Source organism: Leptinotarsa decemlineata, unplaced genomic scaffold (genome assembly GCF_025532065.1).
Source record: "Leptinotarsa decemlineata unplaced genomic scaffold, Ldec_3_MD MMD2_tig00000505_RagTag_RagTag, whole genome shotgun sequence".
NCBI classification, from domain to species: Eukaryota; Metazoa; Arthropoda; class Insecta; order Coleoptera; family Chrysomelidae; genus Leptinotarsa; species Leptinotarsa decemlineata.
In genome coordinates, this window is record NW_027412549.1 from 18,253,984 (window position 1) to 18,268,586 (window position 14,603).

The following is a 14,603-nucleotide window of genomic DNA, read 5'->3' on the forward strand; positions in this document are numbered from 1 at the left end:
ACATACAAAAATTGTGCAGTAAACTCAATTCAGCTTATTATTAGATCAAACAGTTAAAATAGTGTTTAGATAGGTTTGGTTTACTAAATGTTTACTTTGCGAATGCATACGTCCACATCAGTTTCAACATAATGGCTTGGGGATGTGCGAAGGAATTTTCTAGAGTTTTCATCTCTCAGAAACGACTGATAAGATTGATAGTCAACCTGGGGTACCGAGAAAGTTGTAGATCCGTTTTCAAAAGAGAACGCTTGTTGACTGCACCCGCAATATATATAATGAAATGTGTAATTTTTGTGCACAGGAACCTTGACTTGTACATGACGAACTTGAGCATTCACGGTCGTGATACTCGCCATGCTACTGCTCTGAGGGTCCCTTCGCATAAGAGTGTAGTAGTAGTAATGCCATAAGTTTTTATAACAGACTGCCACTTTCTATAAAGAGATTGAATTCTGCAAATTTGTTAAAGTTAAAAACTTATTACTGGACAAATGTTACTACAGTCATAAGGAATATTTAGAGGATTCTTTCACAGAAGAATAATAAGATATATAATCGTTCTAATTTTTCACTTGCTGTTTTGCTTTAGTTTCAGTGTTCTGACTCGCGATTTTATCGTTTTTTTATATATGTGTATATGTATGTAAATATTTTGGATGATGCAACTAATTTTCCTTTTTTTCCTAATTTTCGAGCTTCGAAGGGTGAATAAACGCCTTGGAGTAAGCCAATCCTGGAAGATTCTGCCAGAAGTCCATAAATCTTCTTGCCATCCAGGTGTTGTGTTTGTTTGGCAAAGCCCAAAGCGATGTCAATGACAGGTTCTGGTCCAATGAAGCTGCTTGCAGCACCCTCCTTCGCAAAAGAGTCAGCAGCTTCATTGCCTTCCAGGCCAGTATGGCCAGGAATCCAGATCAGAGACAATCTGTTAAGTCTTCGTATCGAGAAGAGTCGTTTTTGGCAATTTGCTACCAATTTAGACGTTGCTCGGTAGGAGCCAAGAGCTTCCAACGCCGCTTGACTGTCCGAGAATATTTTTATTGACTTGTGAGTGGGGTTGGATTTATCCAATCTCTCCGCACATAATTCAATAGCGTTAATTTCCGCTTGAAATGCAGTCGCATAAGTTCCTAAGCAGGTAGATAACTTCTCCCGGAGGATTCAGTCCTCTCTACTCGGGAATAGTACTTTATGAGGCAGTTCGTAGTTGACAGTTGGAGGCATTAAGTCAGAGGTCATTTCCAGAATGCTGTGACTTCCAATGTCAACCAACAGTCTGTTGTACTCTGCATTGAATTGATTTGTGCAATTGGCAATGTGCACTAGTCTGAATGCAGTCCATCTAGCCTCTCTCTCCAGGAAAATGTGGAGTGAAGGTAGATCTAGAAGGATCTCCATGGCCGCTGACGATGTGGTACTGATGGCACCACTGATAGCCAGACAAGCCTGTCTCTGTAAGCCAGAGAGCTTCGCTTGGGCCGTTTTCTAGGCCACCAACGTAATTACACTCCCTAAACCAAGGTAGTTCACATACCCGGTATTAAAATTGTCTCATTTCATTCAAAATCAATTATTTTAAATATTCCATATCACAGTAAAAAAGTAGATTAAAACATATAAAAATATTCACAAAATAGATATTTTGGTGTTTACAACTACTATATCATTAAAATTAACATTTGAACATAAAATATACGAATTATCAAAAAATCTTCAAGACAATCGTTCAAAAAGCTACAGCAAAAGAAACATTTCAAATTTCAGTTATACACATTCCACAGACTTATAACTCCATCAGCGCCACTAGCAGCAAAGATTTTAGCTTTCCAAAAGTTGACTTTACAAGGTGAACATTGTATATCAGTAACAGGTCCATTGTGTCCTGACAGAGCTGCCAGTACTCTCAGTGTTCTCCAAGAATAGACCCTTATTTTACCGTCGCTACAACCTGCGAGCATAATTTTCGACTCTGGCCGTCGCAGTTTCAGAACGTTGCAGCCATCGTTTGTCATCGACACTTCTGCTTTTAGTTCCATTTTATAGTCGTTGTTTATAGAAAACACTTGCAAAGTTTCCGAGGTATTCCCACATATACCTCGCCTAGTTTCTGGATCAAATGTTAAGGATAGTAAATGTTCTTGTACTTTCAAGAATCCATAACATTCGGATGTTTCCATATTCCATATCACCAAATGACCTAAAACATGTAAGGAATTATGTATTTCATATTAGATATAATAATATCTTCAATTCAACAATATTGCTAAACAGCTATTATTGTTAGCTACCTTTTGAACACCCTCTAACTACAGAAGAAAAAAGTGATCGTTGACATGATCTAATATATTTTTACAAAGGATAAATCAGATTTGAAATTATTATTAGTAGTGATGTAAATTATCTCTTGAGAAAAAATACCGCCGGACGCTGCTGGTCTTTGTCAATTGATTGTGACTTGGCCAAGGTCGCGCTTAACTCGATCATTATAAGCCGTAGCCGAGTGTCTGTTTACATTCTGGTACAATTTTTTTTACAAATTTCCAAATATGTATTCAATATATTTCACGTGTTTTTTTTGGTGTGAGCAACTCTGGGTGCAACTCTGGACTCTTGGACTATAACAAGCTTCCTAATGAAATTAAATAGGTCTTATATATTTTAGTTCATTTTGTATTTTGTTTAATAACTGATATATCTGTATAATCTTTGTTTATTAGGACATCTCTTTCTAATAAATCTATTTCTATAAGTACCTACATTATCGAGGATTATTAGTTGGTGCTAAAGTCAAATTGTTTATGTAGTGTTGATTTATAATTAACTGGAAAAAAAAAGATCCATATGAATAAAACAGGAGCAAATACTTTTGCTCACATTTTTTGAGACAGAATTATTATGTGGTAAAACTGATGACAGAGATGGAACGATAGTAAAAGCTTTTACTTGTCTTCATTCATACAACCCAACCCAACAAAAAAAAAGGTCAACTCACCTGTTTCATAGCCAGCTATAATAATAACTTTATTATCTAATAAAACCTGGTCTAGTATCATAATATGTCCCAGGCCTTCCTTATTAGGTTTCAATTCCTTTACTTTTTGGAGATTATATACTTGCAATATTTCAATGCATCCATCTTCTTTGGCAATTATTAAAGAGCCTTCGAACAATATACTTTTGCAATATCCGCCACTACAATCTCTGCTGTCCGTTATTTCATATTTGCTACCTCTAACTGACCACAAATTAACAAATCCAGCTTTATCTTGGGTGATGATATTGAAATTTACGCAATGAATAGCCTGAATGGAATTGCCCATCTTTTGTTTATGTTGGAGTCGATTCGTCTGAAAACGTGCATAATTTCAACCAATCAAAAATGTACTTCATTGCCAAAGAAAAAAATTTTTATTACAAAGCTTAAATAAATTTAAAAAAAAGGTAGAATTCACAGTAACAATGGAACAATATAGATTCTAATGCTACATGTAGACAGGACATAATATTCTACAAAGCAGTTAAGAATTGATTTACATGTATAGATAAAATAAATAAATCAGTCCGTTCGACCTCCAGGGTTCAGGTACTCAAAACCTGTCTTCAAGATATCCTTCCAAGCTATAATATGCTTTGGTGAGTAATACTTCTTTCAGACGTTTTCGGAATGTTCTTGTATCTATTATACCTTTCATTTCAAATGGTAGATGATTGAATATCTTCTGACTCTCAAATATTATGGAATTTTGTGTTAATGTTGAAGTTGGCTTTGGCAGAGGTATATTGGCATTTTGCCGGGTGTTATATATTCTTTCGGAAGGAAAAGTATTTTTTCTCATTTGACTTAGACATACTGTTTCTAGAATGAAGATGCAGTAGATTGTTAGTATTCTACTCTTTATGAAAAGTGGTCTACAGTGATCCAAACGCTTGGCTCTACATATACAGGGCTTTTCATGATGAGCGTTAATTAGCCGTTTCTGACAAACTATTCAATGGATCAACCTGTAAATTTCACAGTATGCATAAATCAATATGACCTACACGCCTAAAATATTTCAGACGAAGCGGCGTTGTCGCTTCTACTATAAAGTAGCGGCTTCTTTGATTTTTCAAATGGAATACCCCGTATATAATATCATATTATGATTCATTATCACTTTGACAACAAATTCATTTCCCTATACCTATCTATTACCGTTTAGAAGATATAATTTAATTTCGATATTTTTTTACCAAACATGAACTTTTATAAATGCTGATAATCTTGAACTCTCTAGCACAAAAACGATCAAATTTTAAATGGAGTGGAGTGATACTATGAGGATCTTCACTCCCAGTCATATTTTCATTTGCCTCATACAGGGTCTTCAAAAAATGCAGATACTTTGATCTCATGAAAAAATGAGTGGAACTAAATTTTTTCAAATGGAACACCCTGTATATTTCAGATAATTCTATTTCCATTTTGAACCGTTTTCGAGATACACTGTTTCAAACGGAAACTGACGTGGTTTTCTTGCTCGTTTTCTTGAATTCATCACTTATTTTGGATATTCAACATTTTTTTTATACTTAGTAATATTTCTTTTTGATCCAGTTTTTTAACTGTCTCAGATCAGTCAATTCGAAATTGGTATGTACCTACCTTAGAAAAAGTTACAATTTATATACATTGAGGTATTGGTCTCTAACGTACAACAGTACCCATCAATATTTTTTAATAGTGTGCTTTGGAAAAATAAATAAACCAATTATTTAACGTCAGACTTTCGTTGGTGGTTTTGACTGATTGTGATAGCTACCAATTATAATAGAATAATGTCAAGATTAGGTTACAGTAATGAAGATTTCTTGAATTTATTAATAATTTATGGTGAGTGCAATAGAATTGCAAGTAGAACATGCCGAATATTTCATGAAAGATATCCACAACTTCTGAAGCCGAATAATAATGTGATAAATCGACTACTAAAAAACTGTAGGTTGAATGAAATCTTCCGCCTAAAAATCATTCGTAAGAAGACTAAAGTGGATGATGATGACAATGGTATAACAGTTTTGGGATACTTTCATGCATTTCCAAATGCTTCTCTACACGAGGCTAAAAGGGAGATAGGTATACCCTACGTGACAATTTGTCGAATTCTTAATAAGTATAAATGGCATCCCTATAAGTTCTGCTGTGTCCAACATTTGAAAGAGACTGATTGACTTCGTAGAGTGGAATTCTTTGAATGGTTACTTGTCAAGACTCAAGAGGATGAACATTTCCTTGACAAAATCATATGGACAGATGAGGCCAAGTTCACAAAAAATGGAGTTTTCAATAGACACAACAGTCATTATTGGGCGCCAGAAAATCCCCATGTTGTCCGCCAAAGTGGTTTTCAAGAAAGATGGCAATTCAATGTATTTTGAGCCATAAAGAATGAATCAATTTTTTATTTCGAGTTTAATGATGATAATTTGAATGCATCAAAATATGAAGATTTACGGAGGAATGGAATTCAAATGATTTTAAATAATAGACTAGGAAGAGAACATGTATGGTAACAAATGTATGGTGCTCCACCCTATAATTCTCATTCAGTCAGCGAAGCTTTAACTGAAATCTTCGAAGACAGATGGATTGGTAATAATGGACCTTTTCGTTGGCCTCCTAGAACACCAGATGGCAATCCATTAGATTATTTCGTTGGAGTTTCATTAAAAATATGGTTTACTCTACTCCAATAACAACAATGGAAGATATGAAATTGAGAGTTACAACTGCTTTCAATATTTTGACTCCAGACTTGATCAGAAGCGCTACACATGACAATGTTTTTAAGAGATTACATGTTTGTTGAAGTAGAGGTGGAGATGTGTTTGAACATATTCTGAAATACTCTGACGATTAAATTAACTCATTAATTTATGGGTTTATTATTTTCAGTTCGTGTTTCAGCGTTAATAAAACTATTGTTTGAAGAGAAGTTTCATTCGATCGTTGAGGAGTATTTTAATAATTATCTTTTCATCGTATTATCTGTGACTAATCGAGAAACATTAAACGAAATCTGTTTTACGAAAATGAGTGATGAACAAGGAAACCATGTCAATTTCCGTTTGAAACAGTTTATCTCGAAAACGGCTCCAAATAGAAATAGTATTATCTGAACAAAGTTAATCTAAAATTGGGTATAGAGCTCAAAAATGTTGAAATATACAGGGTGTTCCATTTGAAAAAATTTAGTTCCACTCATTTTTTCATGAGATCAAAGTATCTGCATTTTTTGAAGACCCTGTATGAGGCAAATGAAAATATGACTCGGAGTGAAGATCCTCATAGTATCACTCCACTCCAATTCAAATTTGATCGTTTTAGTGCAAGAGAGTTCAAGATTATCAGCATTTATAAAAGTTCATGTTTGGTAAAAAAACATCGAAATTAATTTATATCTTCTAAACGGTAATAGATAGGTATAGGAAAATAGTATATGAATTTGTTGATAAAGTGATAATGAATCATAATATGATATTATATACGGGGTATTCCATTTGAAAAATCAAAGAAGCCGCTACTTTATAGTAGAAGCGACAACGCCGCTTCGTCTGAAATATTTCAGACGTGTAGGTCATATTGATTTATGCATACTGTGAAATTTTCAGGTTGATCCGTTGAATAGTTTGCCAGAAACGGCTAATTAACGCTCATCATGAAAAGCCCTGTATCTCTTATCGCCTTTTTTTGTAGAACAAACACTGATTGCATCAACTGCTTGCTACATAAACCCCAGAAAGCGATACCATACCTCAGATGAGACTCTACTAATGAAAAATAAGATGTTTTTTCTGCTACTATCCCCAACTCCTTGGTGATGACCCCAATAGCGTAGAAGCTAGATGCAAGTTTTTTGTTGAGATGTTTTACGTGTTCACCAAACTTCAGGGTATTATCAATCCATAATTCCAAGAATTTGGTGCACATCTTATTTTCGATGACATGCTTCTGGAGGCTTAGGTTTCCCGAAACAAATTTAAACGAAATTATGTTAGTTTTATTCACATTGAAACATAAAGAATTGGAATCACACCAAGGTTTCACTTTCTCTAAATCAGTTTCAATTATATTTCTCAGAGCGCCTGTATTATTTCCATGCCCTTAGTAAAGTTATATCGTCTGCAAACATTGTAAACTTTCCTTGTATGTCGATATTAGATAGGTCATTCACATAGAAAGGAACAAAATGGGACCGAGCACTGATCCTTGGGGGACTCCACAGGTGATTTTCGAAAGACTAGAATTTTTGTTCTGCAGCTTTACCATTTGAATTCTATCTGAAAGATAGGATCGGAACCAATTAAGGGTTGTTCCTTTGATCCCATAAAGGAACAATTTTTCCAACAGCACTCTGTGATCAACGCAATCAAAGGTTTTAGAAAAGTCCCAGAATACTGCCGCAGCCACTTCACCTTTATTGAGTCTTACATATAACTCTTCTAGGAAGACAAAGATATCATAATTTTTAGGAAAGAAAGTTTTTGGCTTTCTACTACTCCATCTGATACAAAAAAAATGGACGAGAGAATCTTCCAAAGAAAGGAAGGAAGTAATCAATTTGAAAATAAGTAACTCTATACATGGATGTGTAGATCATGCAAAGAAGTAACTTTCAGACACAAACTGAAAGAAAGTCCTCCTGAAACAGCTACTTTCATATAAACATTGAATTACACGAAAGAAAAAAATTCTTTCGAAACAAATACTTCTATATGAACACTGAATTATACAGAAGATACTTTTCTCTATTCAGTTTGTATATCGAACATTTGTTGGGGAATAAGAATCAGATATCATTCACATGAGTTCTACTTTGAATGAATGGTAATAAATTGTACTCACATGGAACACTGTCACTCTAACTGCCTTAAGGCTCTTCAGTACCAAATTGGATAACATTAAAGAAAATACACACTTCATTCATGAATTACGATTTTGAATGTCACGGAATAAGCTTGATCTGCTTATGTCATCGATGACATCGTAATGACATTCATTCACCTATTTGATTTAATCTTTAATGTTATCCAATTTGGTACTGAAGAGCCTTAAGGCAAGTGTCTTAAGGCGAAACACGTGTATACCAGTTAGAGAAAGTTTTTGGCTTTCTACTACTCCATCTGATACAAAAAAAATGGACGAGAGAATCTTCCAAAGAAAGGAAGGAAGTAATCAATTTGAAAATAAGTAACTCTATACATGGATGTGTAGATCATGCAAAGAAGTAACTTTCAGACACAAACTGAAAGAAAGTCCTCCTGAAACAGCTACTTTCATATAAACATTGAATTACACGAAAGAAAAAAATTCTTTCGAAACAAATACTTCTATATGAACACTGAATTATACAGAAGATACTTTTCTCTATTCAGTTTGTATATCGAACATTTGTTGGGGAATAAGAATCAGATATCATTCACATGAGTTCTACTTTGAATGAATGGTAATAAATTGTACTCACATGGAACACTGTCACTCTAACTGCCTTAAGGCTCTTCAGTACCAAATTGGATAACATTAAAGAAAATACACACTTCATTCATGAATTACGATTTTGAATGTCACGGAATAAGCTTGATCTGCTTATGTCATCGATGACATCGTAATGACATTCATTCACCTATTTGATTTAATCTTTAATGTTATCCAATTTGGTACTGAAGAGCCTTAAGGCAAGTGTCTTAAGGCGAAACACGTGTATACCAGTTAGAGTGACAGTGTTCCATGTGAGTACAATTTATTACCATTCATTCAAAGTAGAACTCATGTGAATGATATCTGATTCTTATTCCCCAACAAATGTTCGATATACAAACTGAATAGAGAAAAGTATCTTCTGTATAATTCAGTGTTCATATAGAAGTATTTGTTTCGAAAGAATTTTTTTCTTTCGTGTAATTCAATGTTTATATGAAAGTAGCTGTTTCAGGAGGACTTTCTTTCAGTTTGTGTCTGAAAGTTACTTCGTTGCATGATCTACACATCCATGTATAGAGTTACTTATTTTCAAATTGATTACTTCCTTCCTTTCTTTGGAAGATTCTCTCATCCATTTTTTTTGTATCAGATGGAGTAGTAGAAAGCCAAAAACTTTCTTTCCCAAAAATTAATCACTTCTAAAAATATATCCCTTTCAAATCAAACATAATTTTTACTTTTGGATCTTCGAAAACCAAAGTGTGAGCTACTCAGTATATTGTGCGTCTCCAGAAATTTTAGCAACCTTTTTTTACAAGCTTCTCTATCACTTTTGACAAAGTAGATATTAGTGAAATAGGAGGAAAATTGGATGGCTCATTCAGATCACAACCCTTGTGAAACGGAATCACTATAGCAGTTTTCAGTACATCCGGAAATACACCAATTGAAAATGATATATCAATTGATTCTGCTACTACAAAAAAGGCATGATCTGGCAGTTTTTCTAATAAATTTACTGATATTTCATCAATTCCATGCGTTTTTTTTATTTTTCAGTTTCCTAAATGTTTCCTCAAGTTGTTCAATATTTGTATGATCTAAAATGAATTCTTCTGAAATTATTACGTTACTCAGTTAGTCTAAAGGGTTTTTTTGTATAAATATGTTTAGTTTAAGTTTTTCTGCTATTGTACAGTAATACACATTGAGGCTATCAGGGTTGATGTCAATTTGCACTGGAAGCTTGTTTGTTTTGCCTCTCAGATCATTGAAAATAGCACAGTTCTCTTTAGGTTTATTGGACGCTTTGGAAAGTCTCTATTATAATATTTCTCTTTTGCATATCTTATAATTCTTCTATAAATCTTTCGGTACTCATTGAAAAAGCTGTGGAAGAAATCACTTGTAGTGTATTTCCTAATCATGCGTAGGGCCCTCATATTACTTCTTCGATTGACGACTTGTTTATTTTGTGGAAATTCATGTTCACTGATGGATTTTACAGGTATATGACGCAGGTACCGGGTATCAGGTATATCAAATCATTTATGATAGAATAAGCAACATAGGTATAAATTACTCAGATTTAAATGTAATCAGTTAGTTTTGAATTGTAATAAGTTATTTTTGCAGATGATTCAAAAATATATTTACCTGTCGAAACTATCAAAGACTGTAGTACATTGCAACGGCAGTTAGAAAATATACAGACTTGGTGTGGAGTTAACAAACTATATCTCAATGCATCCAAATGTAAAGTAGTGTCTTATAGTAGGAAAATGTCAGTCATCGACTACAATTATCGAGTAGATGTCATTTCACTGTCACGAAGTAACTCAATTAAAGATCTTGGTGTATATTTTCAAAATTTGTCTTTTTCCAACCACATTAGATCGAAATTAAGTAAAGCATTGAGAGTTTATGGCTTTATAGTTCGCAATTGTAGATCTTTTTCAAACATATCTGCTCTATTTACTCTGTATGTAGCCTACGTAAGGTCATATTGCTCTGTTCTATGGTATCCATTCTACAATTGCTATAATACATTAATAAGTTCAATGTCGTTTCTTGTGTGATATCAATTTCGATTCCCTGGAATATATTGTTGACACTGCATCTCAGTATATTTTTAATTCTCTGGTATAGTTTTTTTAAATTTTTTTTACAATTTTGTTATTCATTTTCTCAAATTGTAACTTTGTTAATTATAAGGATCTATATCACTTTTTTAACAAACTTAGTTAACCCAGTAAATGGCTATTATTATTATTATTATTATCAAAAAACGAGAGCTCCCGAGTTACTTCTTTTCATGATCTACATATCCATGTATAGAGTTACTTCCTTCCTTTCTTTGGAAGACTCCCTCATCCTTCTTTTTTTTGTATCAAGATGGAGTAGTAGAAAGCCAAAAACTTTCTTTCCCAAAAATTAATCACTCCTAAAAAATATAACCCCTTCAATTCAAACTATTTACAGTTTCACTACAATCGAAAAAAGGATACCTATATAGAAAATGATGATTTTTCATATATAAGAGGAAAACAGATATTTTCACTATTATAATTCATTTGTTGTTTGTGGTATAAAAATCACACAAAAAATATTAAGAAGAAAATGTATTGCTTTGTTTTTGCAAGATTCAACAATAAAATGTTGTTCTATATTAGGACCACAAGGAAAACTGAACACAAAACATAAAAAATCCAAACTGAAATAATTAATCTCTAGTGGAATTTAAAAAAACAGACTTTTCGGTCAAACAAAGCCCGACATTACAACTGGAGTAGTGCCATCCTGTCTAGGAGAGATTGTTTACAATCTTTCTCTTAGGTGAAGGTTTAATACACGCAATTGAGTCACGTTGAAATTAATCGAGTCCCTGGTATTTTGCTGTCAATATTCAGCGTGGTATTAGCCGGGAAGTTAATTGTTTTTTGGCAGGCATTTACCAGAACCTAGTATGTAGATAGTTGGGAGAGATGAATATTTAGAGATTTTATTTTGGAATATTTATTTTCTTATATCTACGTATCTTTGATTAGTCAGGTTCAACATAATTCATTCTACAGTGAGGACGTAAGAAGTCCTCCCCCCCCTTAACTTTTGAACGGAACAAGCTATCGAGGTCTGGTAAAATTCAGGTAAAAAGGTACTACTTTTACTACGTTTTGGCATAAAAATGATTGTGGTTACGTGGCCTAGTGTCAAAAGGACACCACCAACTTTCTTTTTTAAATGTAAAGAGGGGTCATGAGGCTCCTGGATTTGAAAGCCTTCCGAGTCTCTATCCAACACCGCTGTTTTTGAGAAAATCGGCCGAGCCGTTTCAAACTGACAAGCATTTGAAATTTGCTCCAAATATTTAACAAATAAATTATTTCAACTATTAATTGCAGCAAAATGTTAACTCCGTTACTGATTCTGGTCGAAAAGACAATTTTTTGTGGTAAAACAGGTGGGCATATTATTGTTATATTAAATTGGGATTTTTTTTATACCTTACTTATTTTGTTGGAGACTCCAAATAACATTTCATTTCAATGTCAGTCTAATATTGACGTTAATCATATCGATACTTTTGACAGTTTTCATATGTTTCAGCATTTCTTTATAATTTTCAAATGCCTTGTCCCCGTCCTTTGGAAGAAAAAACCGAAGCAATTTCAATTTACGCTGAAGCTAGGTGTAATTACCATGACGCACCTTTTACATTAAAAAAAAAATGAATGGTGCCCTATTGACATAAGGCCACGTGACCACACTCATCTTTATGCCAAAAAGTAGTACCATTTTACCTGAATTTTACCCGACCTCGATAGCTTGTTCCGTTCAAAAGTTAAGGGTGGGGGGGGAGGACTTTTTACGTCCTCACTGTATATTCATCTCTATGTAGATGATACAACATGTCATCTGATGATTATTCTGAAGATATAAGAAACATAATTTGTTCATTTCACGATTTTCCACCTAGTTTCTATGTCATCAGATTCCACCTTTTGACAAACATGGCTCTTATGTCCAGTAGATTTGCAATTAGCACAAAACATCGATTTTGAAGGTATGATCGAAGCTTTCTCAGTTTTGCGGCTATTGTGGAAACTTTTCATTGAAGTTTTTGAATAATAATACGCCTTTGGTAAAGTTACGTTAGAGATTTGCATATGTTATTTTGAGAAATCATAAGGTTGACATTATTTTTTTTCAAACTTCTCCCAACAAAGTTCAACATATTGGGTAATTTATACAGATGTGCGTTATATTGAAGTGACTACTATAGTTACTAATGAGTTTAAATAACTTTCGAACCGAATTAGGGTGTCCATGTTGTTTTCACAAATAGTGTTGAAGACTTTCAATTAATGTAAAATTATATCAATAATTTTGTTAGGAATGCCAAACCTCATTTCTAGAATTTTTATAACTTGCTCTAGATTTTCAGGACTGATTATCAATCCATTAACGGCTAACTTCGCTTCTCTTCTAAGGCACTGGTGTAATTTTATCATTGCTTCTTTTGGCATGTAATAATACATTGAAGATACTTTTTGGAAATGGCATATAAATGGTGGCCAATCTTCTGGCTTCCCATCAAATGTAGCAAAGTTTATTTCAATTAAGAGAGACATATACCAAAAATCTTCAAGATGACAACATATGAAAAATGCTAATAGAAATAAAGTGGAATGATTAATGAAATGAAAGAAAATGATAATTATTGGGACTGTTGAATCAAATAACCAATTTCCTTAGTAGATACTGAATTTAGAAAACAAGCTTTTGAGCCTTCCACTTCTCTATATTTTTACAAAAAAATGTGGGATACTTGTGAAAAAAGAAATCAAGTTCAAAATGAACGGGAAGAAAAAGCCTGTTTGAAATAACTACTTTCACTTGAACATTAAATTACACGTTTTTTTTCTTCTCTCATGTAATTCAATGTTCATGAGAAAGTAATTTTTTCGAAGGGGTTTTTTCCCAGTGCATATCTGGAAGAACCTTCTATGAATGATCTACACATCTTTATGAAAAGTTTATTTTGAACTTAATCCTTTTCTGCCTTCCTTCAAAAGTTCCCCGCATTTTTTGTATAAACATGAGAAATAAAAAGTCAAAAAAAAATTCGTAAAAAATTATCCCCCTTTCAATTTATTTTGAATTGACTTTTTCGAAACTATGTTATTTTGAATAAAGATAAAAGGTTTTGTTATGTACTCTATTACAAAGTGAAGTCAATAATTATATTTATTATCAAATTCCAAAATGTTGCGATATTCCACTGGCACTCTTATGAGAGGAATCACTACGTAACATAAATCACTATGAAGAAGAAATTACTTTTTGATAGATTTTTTGGATATCGGTATATCTATATGTTATAGTTTCTAAATCAACATAAGTTCCTGGGTTGAAACTCACCTCTAGATCCCAAAAATAAACAATTCCTTTTTCTGTTGCTGCCAATATGTGGGAAACATAATCATTATTTCCCCTTGTCCAAAAGCAGAGGCAATGGATATATCCCATATCTTCCTTGAAGCGATGAACAGGGTCGGGAGGTAGCATAGCCATCTTAGTAACGTTTTTCTAGGAAGATATTCTCTCTTCTGAGGAATTATTTCAATACAGAATTACGAGGTACAAAATGTAAAATAAATGAATCTGTGAAAATATTCAAACTGAACCTTGAGCTCTTCGTTATCATTTTTTCAAATAGTATACTAGTTTTTGTACAATTTTTTTGTCATAATAAAATTTCAGGCAAATTAAAAAACATAACCATGTTGACAGGAATAGATATTATACTCTATGATATTACCATAAGAATAATAAGACATAAGACATTACCAGCGTATAGAAGTAAACACTTCTATACGGTGATTTTACTGAAATTTGTTTCATTTGACATCAGTAACATCATAATATGGACTAGCCATTGAAGAGAGAACAGTGACTTCAACAACTAAAAAAGGGTGGAGAGATCCACGTTTTGGCGACGTATGTCACTCATACACTTGAACGTTAGATTCGACGAAACGATGTTTTACGAGGTGCATAATTGCATATTAAACATTTTGGGATTTTGATTTATTTGTTCGAGTATTTCTATATTTTTTAGACTTCATGATTGTGTTGA

The 14,603-nt window shown here is 33.3% G+C and overlaps 1 protein-coding gene across 1 annotated transcript; it reads right to left on the minus strand.

Annotated features, from left to right (window-relative positions):
- Positions 1-1,557: 1,557 nt before the first annotated feature.
- LOC141481840 (guanine nucleotide-binding protein subunit beta-like protein 1) lies at positions 1,558-14,321 on the minus strand. Its single transcript, XM_074174104.1, has 3 exons — positions 13,886-14,321; positions 2,996-3,350; positions 1,558-2,200 (listed from the first exon to the last, which is right to left on the minus strand). The coding sequence occupies exons 1-3, from the start codon at positions 14,036-14,038 to the stop codon at positions 1,764-1,766; spliced, it is 945 nt and encodes a 314-aa protein (XP_074030205.1). The 5' UTR covers positions 14,039-14,321; the 3' UTR covers positions 1,558-1,763.
- Positions 14,322-14,603: the final 282 nt, after the last annotated feature.

Excerpts from the sequence above, each read along its gene's own strand:
- LOC141481840 (XM_074174104.1), bottom strand. The coding sequence starts at position 14,038 with ATGGCTATGCTACCTCCCGACCCTGTTCATCGCTTCAAGGAAGATATG. Across the intron at positions 3,351-13,885 it reads TTTATTTTTGGGATCTAGAG|ACGAATCGACTCCAACATAA; the intron begins GTGAGTTTCAAC and ends GCACGTTTTCAG. Across the intron at positions 2,201-2,995 it reads TATAGCTGGCTATGAAACAG|GTCATTTGGTGATATGGAAT; the intron begins GTGAGTTGACCT and ends TACATGTTTTAG.